We start from the raw sequence: 10,648 nt of genomic DNA, 5'->3' as shown, positions 1-10,648 counted from the left end.
GTACGTGTTATATGACATTAGTTCTTTATCCTCCGGGAACAATCCTATGTACCTAAGCTCTAATTATTTTACCTCAATATGAGAAGGTTGGAAACTCAAAAATATTATTCATAACTGATAAGGCACATCGTTTCGTATCCTGTACATCTTAATTATTCGTGATTACCATTACTACTGCTATACTATTATTATTTTATGCTGTTCAAGTCATTTAAAATTTCAACCATCAAACATTCAAAGTTTGATATTTTGCATATGGATATTTTGAAATTCAAAAGAAGAAATTCCTAAACCATAAATTGCGTCAAATATGAAGAAACAACTATTACCATATTGGTACCATACGATTTTCATATAATATAATGGAGGTGAGTGGTAACTACAGTTAAATCTGTTTATATTTATCAATTTTCTACAATTAATCATGAAATTTAATTGGTCAAAAATAATTACAATAAAATATACATAATAGTTTTAAAATGCATTAAGTACATGAAGTATATGATATTACAAAGTAGTAAAAAAACAATTTCCCGTATTTTTGCATTGATAAGATCTTCCTGTAAAATATTTACATCAAATATATAGGACGGAAATATTTTTTTTATTGTTGTCGAATAACAAAATTATACTGTATTAAAATGAAATCGAAACTTTAAACGATTAAAATGAACCAAACTCATCTATCCACGACTGGTATTTTTCAATGTCTTGACCGGTGACGGTTTTTCGACACCTCTCGATGGCCTCGTTAAAATCTTGTACCGTTACCGGTAAGTCGATGTCGGCACGTTTGATGTTCTTGATCTGGTCGGGGGTCTGTCCGACAATCTTGCGTCTCATGCCCATCATAGCTGCGTCCCGGCAAACGTTAGCTATGTCCGATCCTGTGTAGCCTCTTAGTTTGTTAGCTACAAATCTATAATCGAATGATTCGTCCAAGTTAACGCCTTCCAAACACAGTTTCAGCAAAGTTATCCGTGACTCGTCTGATAATCAACAATTTATATTTTATAGTTTAAATGTCGAAAAAATTAATAATTACAGATTGTGAAACAGTGCAGTATTATTTATACACAAATATCGGCATATAAACCAGTTGATACGACTCGTACAAACGTAAGCAAGGCACTGGATTTTTCCTTATTGTCCTAAACTCGACTTGAAAATAGAGGTTACTGAAAAGGTCGATTGTGAACTTCTCAAAAAATGACTTATGGAAAATACGATTTAGCCTGGAATTTTACAAACTCTACAACTTATGTAAAAAGTAGAAAACCATAATTTGGGCTATTTAAAAATGTATAACTTTATAATTAACATATTACTTTTATTTTTAAATAAAAACAAAACTAATCGTACATATATAATATATATATTTATTAATTAACTAATTCATTACAAATTTTCATAAATTATAATATGACGAAAAAAAACTGTTTTGGAAGGTAAAATAATTAGAATTTTCCTCTTGTCGTAAAGTATTATCTATATTATGAGGCCTAATTTACACATCAAATTTTTACCAACCGAAAAATCAGATTACTGCAATTATCAATATTTACAAGTTGATCGACAGTTGTATCGATACCGCTATATCTCGTCAATATAGACTATTTATATTTGATTACGTAGTCAATAAGGATTTCCAACACTTTATACTTTTCCACCTAGTGTTAAACGCGGTTAATGAAATATATACTTACCATTTGGTAACGGCAAATATATTCTCTTTTCGAAGCGTCTCCTGAAAGCATCATCGATATCCCACGGATGGTTAGTGGCTGCCAGGACCATAATGGATTGGTTGTTTTCGTCGTCACTGTATCATAATTGGATTTTTTAAATAATAAACGCAATATATAGTTAGGTAGAGGCGGTATAGCATTTTTCGTTCGCATCTAGAGATATTCACCTGGACGAGTTCAAACCATCCATGTGAATCAATAGTTCAGCTTTGAACCTCCTAGAAGCTTCGTGTTCGCCTTCGGAACCCCGCAGGGAACACAGCGAGTCTACTTCGTCAATGAATATTGTGGACGGCGAGTGTATTTTCGCCATTTCAAACAAAAGCCTGACCAATTTTTCCGATTCTCCTCTGTATTTAGACGTCATTGTTGACGACGAAACGTTAAAAAACGTTGTCCCGCACTCTGTAGCTACAGCTTTGGCCAACATTGTCTTCCCGGTTCCGGGTGGACCGACCATCAAGACACCCTTCCACGGTCTCCGGATGCCCTACAAACCCGATATCATTATTCGATTTTATATTTGCCATGTCAATATTCAGTAGGAATGTGATTTTGTCTTCATAGTATACATATAAACCTATTTTTTTTTTTCATTGAACTTAAGCCCGGCAACTAAGGCCATTAGCTGTTATTGGGGTTATGAACTGTAGTAGGGGTAACGGGTAAGGTTGGTACGGTAGGTTGTTTTTATGATTGTTAGGGTTGTTACGGTAGGTAGCAAACACGTGTATGTGTGGCAAGGTTTTTAACTACTACGAATCCGGGTGGTCACCCATCCGGGAGCTAGTAGTTGTGGCCGTTACTTACTCCCAGTCGCATTCCGCGACTGGTAGCAGCCAACGCGCCACGCCAAGCCACAAACCTATTATTAATTGTGAATTAAGAATCGAATGGTTTGATTAAAATATGATAAATGAATGTATTATGATAACTTATAAAATAAAGTAAAATCTAAACAATATTACACCATGACATTAGAGCCGCTATATTCATTAGTGTATGTTTGTATAAAGCTATAATTATTTATGAACTGAAATATTTTAACGTATAACAGAAATCACGATATGTATAACAATAACTTGTAGGTAATATAATAATATATATTTTGAGGAAGGTATCGAAACTTTAGAAAGTGGATTGCTAAATATTATACTAGAATAACAAAGTAAGATACTATGTGTCACGAAGTTATGAGTGATATGTACGTAATCGTTGGATATTTTAATGAGTCAATATTTCTGAATCTCTGTATATTCGATTATATGTCGTTTGCACTGTAATAAATTACACGGACCGATACCGATTATGAGCTATGACTAATCTTTAATATTTTACAAAATATATTTTATCTCTATACTGTTGTATTACTAAATATTATAATAGAGATATATAATATCGACTATCTTCTATAGTATATACCATACATTTCATCGGATTTAATTGTTATAGTTGCCGAGATTATAATTTATTTGTTTGATAGGCGTGAATGTTTTTATTTTACCATAGCAGTTATCTGTATATTACATTTTATGTATAATGCACACCTTGAAGAAATCCGGCATCAGCATAGGTAGCACCATGGCTTCTTGTAGTAAAGTTTTCGCGTGCTTCAGCCCAGCGATCCGATCCCACTGGACGTTGGGGTTCCTTTGCAAAATGTCTTTTTCGATGATGTCTACCAAATGAGGTTCGTAACCGATAACGGTTTTGGTTTTCTGCAGTTGTTTCTTCTGGTCGGCCGGTCGAGGAGCCGTCGACGGCGTGGGATGGTGAAGCGGTGGTATGACGGGCTTTGTTCTATACCCACCAGGGTGTGAACAACACCTTATACAACACGAATGCAAAACATAGACAAATATTATTTACAATAAGGTCGTCTGGAAATATTAAAAACCTCGTTTACCTGTCCCTTCTCGTGTGTATAGCGGGCAATAACTCTGGATCTCTCTTTCTTAGAGAAGCGGCCCATTTCTCTGACGGACCGTTTGGTTTGTGTTGTTGCTGATTATTACCACTAGCCCGATTATCTAAAAATTATATTTCGACTTTTAGCAGCCAGCAATAATAGCTAAAGTTGAAATTGTTTCTTTTATTAAATACCATTATTTGTGCGGTTGGTGTTGGGTGCTACATTTTGTGTCTGCGTTTGTTGTGACGAGGATCTGTAAAGGTGAGATCGTTTTGACGATTGGTTTGTTCGCCGAACAGGCTTAGAAAATGACGCAAATGATGAAAATGGATCTAACAATGAATCCATCATACGAGCAACTTCTTGTTGAACTATCCATCCTGACGGTCTGTTATTAGACAGTCTAATCAAAAAATAATAATAATAATACAAATTAATATTTAAAACTAAATCAAATTGGAAAACTAACCACAATATTCATAGTTGTAATAATATTATTTATCAGACAGGTGCAGACCAATCACCAATGCATACTACGAAACGCAATTTATTAAAATAACTAATAAGTACCTAACATAATATCACCACGGATAAATGACCTCCACAAGACTTCCTCGGAGGATCAAAAACCGTAGAGCAGTTTTTAAACGAAACCTAAGCGAATCGTTCTCAGCAGAACTATACAAATTATAATAATGATACACATAGACGATTTAAAATCGTATGGGAAGAATTTTGACAATCATTGGTCAAATTAATAGAGACATTTAATATCATGAACAAAACTATATTTTCAATAAAACTAGTAAATGTAATATTTTTAATAGCACAATATTAAACTATTAGAACACAGCATATAAGATTTAGGGAATAAAAACACAAAAGCAAATGTAACATTTTTTTTAGGCATATGTGTTTTTGCTGCAGAAAACACGTTACAAAGATTTTGCCAACATTTCAAAATCAATCACAAAACGAAATTAGAATGGAATAACGATTATAAACAATCTTTTATGATATTGAAACTAAATTTAACTAGCAACTATTAAAGCATTTTAATGATAATAAACACGTGTTCCTAACTACATTCTTTCTATTGATATATGCATCCTTTATTGGCCTAGGAGCTTGCCTTGAACTAACACTTCAACAACTAAATATACTCGGATGTAACATAAGAAGGATGTCGGTGTAAAAAAAAAACACATCCACCACATCGCATGTCTATGAATTTCAAATTATCGCTTTTATTAAATCGTATTCAACGTATCACGAATTAGCATAAAGAAATTATTATTATTTATTATTAATTTCATCTCTACAATTACCATTCTCGACATTTTTATCATAATAGTACTGTACTATGTAACACTAACATAATAAAAAATGTTGGTACCTATGTAAACAAACTGTAACTATCTTATTACTTACGTATCACGGATGCATTATTGGGTCATAAAAAAAAAACTAGAGTACCGAGGTAGATTTAATAATATATTATATCAAACTAAAGTATGCCACCAAACACCATTTATCATAATAAATAATAACTAATATAACATAGGTAGATACGAATAGGTGTGGTTGCAAATCAAAAGCATGCCATCAAACAACAATTTCAATTATATTGCTTATTTTCACGTGACATTCTACTAAAAAATCAAATGAAGATCGACTATGAGGAGAATCACATCGGCTGCACTCCATAGCGCTTAAAAAAACCTCCGATAACGGGACCATGAGACACTCCCGTCATAGGTCCTGTAACATGTGGATTCACGGTCAAGAGTATTTAATATTCTTTTGACATCATGCTTCACGTAGTAATTTTTTTTAAAATATAAATTATGTGTTTAATGATTTTATCATCATAATATCCAAAAATACCAAGTTCCTGCAAATCAATCTTGGAGTCTAAGCAACTATTTAAAGTACTTTTTAAGTATAATATGCTGTCCTCGCTCTTTTCTATTCATTAGACAACGCAGAAAAGTTCATTTGTATACGCACGCAAGCAGCAAACCTAATGTTATTTATAACTTTATAAGGTATCTAGGAATAATATACCAAAGTCATAAATATATAATATTAGGTATATTATTTTAAACTTCAGTCAGAAATGTAATTTAAAAAAAGTAAAAATAGAAATGCCTACACTTCCCATTGTCGTTGTTGTCAACTCGTTAATAACAATTGGTTGAAAATTATAAAAATAAAAATATAACACATTATTTAATCATCGCGATAGCCAATAGGTACAACTAGGAAATTCGAAACTTGAGTTGAGATAACTCCTTTAAAACTGAATTTTAAATTGTCTATACATTTCACTATTTGTTAGTAGGTATCCTATTTTCTGGAACCCAACATCGTGATTTCATGTCATCGTGTACTGATTTGAGTAAATCTAACCATTGACGTTTTAAACAGTTTGTTGGATTTCCAGGGACAGACTTGCACGAGAGCGAGGAAATTATAAAGGGTTTGGATGTGATGATAATTGTGAAAGGAATGTGGTGTAATGTTTGGAGGCTGGTTATTATGCGGTTTTGATTTTTAAGTCGTTATAGAACGTGTCATTGGATATGTACTAAAGAGCGGAAGTAAGGAGACAAAGGGCTATAGGTTGAAACGCCAATATAGTACGGATTTGTGAAGGTTTGGCATAGCACCAAATTTAAATAACATAAGCCCACGTGGCCACACGGGTCTTCGAAGTGACTTGATTTTAATATACTAACTATATTGTACATTTTTAAGAACTATATGAGGTTATTATTATCAGAGTGATTTGCATTTTAAATGATTTACGAAATTCTAAATATGTGTGTGTCATAATTTGTACATATTCAAAAGCAGTGCATGATGGATGGTAAATATAAGTTCAAACACAGCTCATGTTAATTTTTTTATTCACTTGCACTGAAATCTCAACTTTATATTTATCATCCAGCGTTTTTCCCGGAAAAATATTGGGCATGTGATAATATTATTATGTCCTTTGGAAGTCTAATAGTTTCTGCAGGTTCACCACGTTTTATACTTAGTAAATCAATACATATTATAATGGAATATAGGTTGTGCTATCAGCGTTTATGATTTGCTGACATTTCTCTATCATAATATTTATATATATAGGTGAAATGTGTATGAATTATATTATGTCGGAATGTCCGTGATTTTTAAACTACATGTTATAAGTTTGAATTTAAATGGAAAATATCGTGCTTCTACTAAATTACAAAGACAGATCCCGAAAAAGTCTATAGTATAATATTATGATGCAAGTAAACAAATAAAGACGATACAAAATATTTTATATTTTATGATTTTAGTTGGATATACTTACTGAAAAAATGGATCATTAAAAAAAGGATTATTATGCATACCAATCCACGTTATATCTTAATAGTTAATACAATACAATCATAACTTTAATATATAATATATATAATATTATAAATAGCAGTTGTTGAAATAAATAAACGTGAATAAACTATGAATATTATATTCGATGGTGTGCGTATGTGGTAAATGCTCAACGAAAGTATAACAAACTACAAACGTGTAGCCATAGTAATGAAACATGGTTACGGATAATGAACCGAAATCACAATAAAATACCTACCTAAATACCAGTATATTTATACGAGTGTACCGTATTTCTATTCGATTTTACTTATTTCAAAAACATTCCTTTTAAACATACGTATTGTGTTAATAATGAATAAAACCTCACAATTAAGAAGTTGAGTACAGTTTAATATCTTACTTAATATGTGCCTGTATAGTTTAGTGTAACATACAAGGAAAGTATTTAAATACATTAGCATATAAGTACAATATTACATTTCATAATAATTTATTGTAATAGAGTATTATAGGAAATTACGAATACTCTTAAATTTGTGGACGATCAAAAAATTGTCAAATCATTACCTATTTAGGCTATAGCTATTTCGTATGTATGTATGTATGTATGTATGTATGTATATATATGAATGTATGTAAGTATGTACAATAATATTAGTTATTAATCCTTAATTATATACAGTCATGACCCATTTTTATATCAAACCATAACTTAACCAACAGTTCTTTATTTAAAAAGCGTATTTGAATCCTTATTTGGATATAAATGGGAACCGAAATGTGATTAAATAGGTCAAAAAACACTTGTCACGCAACCCTTTTTGAAAAAAAACATATACTTTAGACTTGAGTAGGTATACAGATACCTACCAAAAAGGAAATGCCGAATTTCACTTCGCCATCATACGCGTGTCTGTAATTTCATTGACCTCCTCTGGCCCCAACACCGATCGATAAACTTTACATGTTTTCCTTATAGGCAAACATAACTGACACTTTTTGGCATAAGAAAGTCTATATTATTATTTCATGTGAGCTTTTTAAGTACTTCTTCATTGATTATATATAACACATATTTAACTAATTCAAATTTTTTGCTTTTAACATATTGATTATTATTCAGATGATTAATTGTTAATTAAACTGTATACCTACTAAAAAATACTTTTTTCACACTCCCAATCTATAATATTTTTCAAATGTTCGAAAATTATTGTCATGTTATAATATATTATACACTCGTCAACATCAATTTTTTTACTTTCTTTACAGATAACATCAATGACAAAATATTTTGATTGACTCGTCAATTAATCGTCATTATAATAACTATAAAACCCACCATTTTTTAACTACCAAGTAATAGTTTATATTCACATCGTATTCTTGTATATTCATCATAACTATTATGTTTGATTCGCGAATATGTATTACAAAATTATTGAGTAGTAACTAGTAATAATAATATAATATACTAAAATAATTATGTTTGGCTAAAAGATGCATTTTTTTTAATTGTCAAATTTCAAAACTAGATTTTCAATTAAATTAAGTTTTCTGTTAAATATACGTATTTATATCAATCATATATAATAGATTAATGTTATAAATAGGTACAAATAAAGTAAATAATATATTCTAATGAATATTTAGAAATAAAGTACTTATGAATTTTAAGTAAGGTATATTATTGCTTTTCCTAGCACTTAAAAAAATAACTAAAAATATCTTTAATAGTTGCATTGCATTTATTTAGCAGACAACATAATGAAATGCATAACTGTAAGCCACTGATAATAATATTGTTCGACAGAACATCTATGAAAATGTTTTTTTTAATTTAATAAATTCACAAATTTATTTTACAGGTGGCCATGGGAAATGGAGAGTTCAATCAGCCAGAGACATGTGGACCATGTAAAAACAATAACACAGTATCATTGACATTATAATACTCAAAACTCACATGCGTTTATCAATGTGTACATTACTATAATATAATATAGTATATAATAATATTATGTATATTGAATACAGTAATTGAATGAAAACCAACTAACAATATACCCGCATACACGTATATAGGTTAAACTTCCCGTATTTCAGAAAATAAAAAAAAACAATGAAATAATTTAGTTAAAAACTACGAAGGCTAAACCGTATGGTGTAACAAAATATAAATTATTACTATTCGCTATGAATGGCGGCATTTTAAAAACGGGAAGCATTTTAACAAGTTCTGTGACGGCGCGTTACGTATGCAATTTAGCTACACGTCTGACAGATGTACCTATTGATATTATAATAAAAACGACTAAAGGTCAATCTATTTTAATATTTTTTTTCAATATATTTCTAAAATATGTATTCTATTTGTACGTATTTACTTTATTGGTAAAAATGTATTGTGTATAATTAGACGATCGATTTACACCATTAATATTGGGAAGTCTTCTCGACAACCACACGATCTACAATTATTGTACTTCAATAATAATAATGATTGATTTATCGTCAATGTCTAAGCATTATTGACAGCGAGAATTAACAATGCCGCCTCGACGATCCCATTTGAGGGACTGTACAGTAAGAGTTTGAAGGTATGATCGGTGTTCCTCGATTTTCATTTTAATCTATGTGGGTTGAGGTGTGGAATCAGGTGATAACAGTATAGTTGGTCGGCCATTAAGCAAATTAATAATATGCGTTAATAATGATCGTATAGTCAAAAAATTGTACTATGTAACATGTAAACCACTGCAACGTATGATAAAAATGCGATTTTATGAACGCATCGATAAAAGCGAAATACGTCCCGATAATTAGGTATAACTAGAATTTTAAAAATGCGACGAACGCTTCAGCTGGTTTTCCTTCAACGGGTATCAATATAATATTATCGTCACAAAAACATTTGATGGTACATAAAGATTATCACCGGGTATCTACATATTAAAAATCGTCCTAAATTCTAGTCAAATGGCTATATACATATACAGCCATAGAAAACCGTTACGAATACAATAGGTTCCTATGACGGTAAGCCTTTACACACGGCGATATGATAATATTACATATTATGTACGACAAATCGAATCCCACAAACGTGAAGTCTGCCGTAGCCTCAAGCATTATTACGTATTTATATCATATTACTATTACAATATTACCCGGGAGGAAGTTTGTACAAGTGTCTCGTGGTGACCGGTACGGTCATCTGTATCTCGAACTCGACGTTTCGACTACCTTCGGACATGGCGTTGTTGTGGCGACTATGTTATAATAATAATGATAATAATAGCAATACAACAGTAATATATGCGCTGCCCACCCCCCAAGTGGACACGACCCCGGGGCGCGTGCGCTCGTGAAAAACGTGTGACGAGGTTGTCCAGCAACGGCATGGCGGCGGCGGCGGCGGCGGCGGCGGTTCGGACGAAGCGCGTAGGTCGTTGTCGGTGCGCTCAAAACGCGATCGCCACCCTCCGAACACACTCGCACCGTACAACCACTAACCTCCACCCGATCGCCACCACCCCACAGGTGTACTCAAGTGCTACCGCGGACATTCCGTGCTGGGGGGTAGGCGAGATCGTTGCCCCCGAGTGCGATTGTA

At 32.2% G+C, this 10,648-nt stretch overlaps 1 protein-coding gene across 2 annotated transcripts; it reads right to left on the bottom strand.

Moving 5' to 3' along the window:
- Positions 1–431: 431 nt before the first annotated feature.
- LOC111039069 (katanin p60 ATPase-containing subunit A1-like) lies at positions 432–10,328 on the bottom strand. 2 transcript variants are annotated; one of them, XM_022322350.1, is made up of 7 exons: positions 7,010–7,111; positions 3,852–4,063; positions 3,655–3,778; positions 3,296–3,575; positions 1,916–2,238; positions 1,707–1,822; positions 432–989 (listed from the first exon to the last, which is right to left on the bottom strand). In XM_022322350.1, exons 1-7 carry the CDS (start codon positions 7,045–7,047, stop codon positions 664–666), a joined length of 1,419 nt encoding a protein of 472 aa, XP_022178042.1. In that variant the 5' UTR covers positions 7,048–7,111; the 3' UTR covers positions 432–663. The 2 variants fall into 2 exon arrangements, with proteins under 2 accessions (XP_022178042.1, XP_022178041.1); XM_022322349.1 differs by lacking the exon at positions 7,010–7,111 and adding an exon at positions 10,203–10,328 and having other exon boundaries at positions 433–989.
- Between the last annotated feature and the right edge of the window lie 320 nt (positions 10,329–10,648).

Source organism: Myzus persicae, unplaced genomic scaffold (genome assembly GCF_001856785.1).
Source record: "Myzus persicae strain clone G006 unplaced genomic scaffold, MPER_G0061.0, whole genome shotgun sequence".
Classification (NCBI taxonomy): domain Eukaryota; kingdom Metazoa; phylum Arthropoda; class Insecta; order Hemiptera; family Aphididae; genus Myzus; species Myzus persicae.
This window is presented reverse-complemented; position numbering and strand designations above follow the sequence as displayed.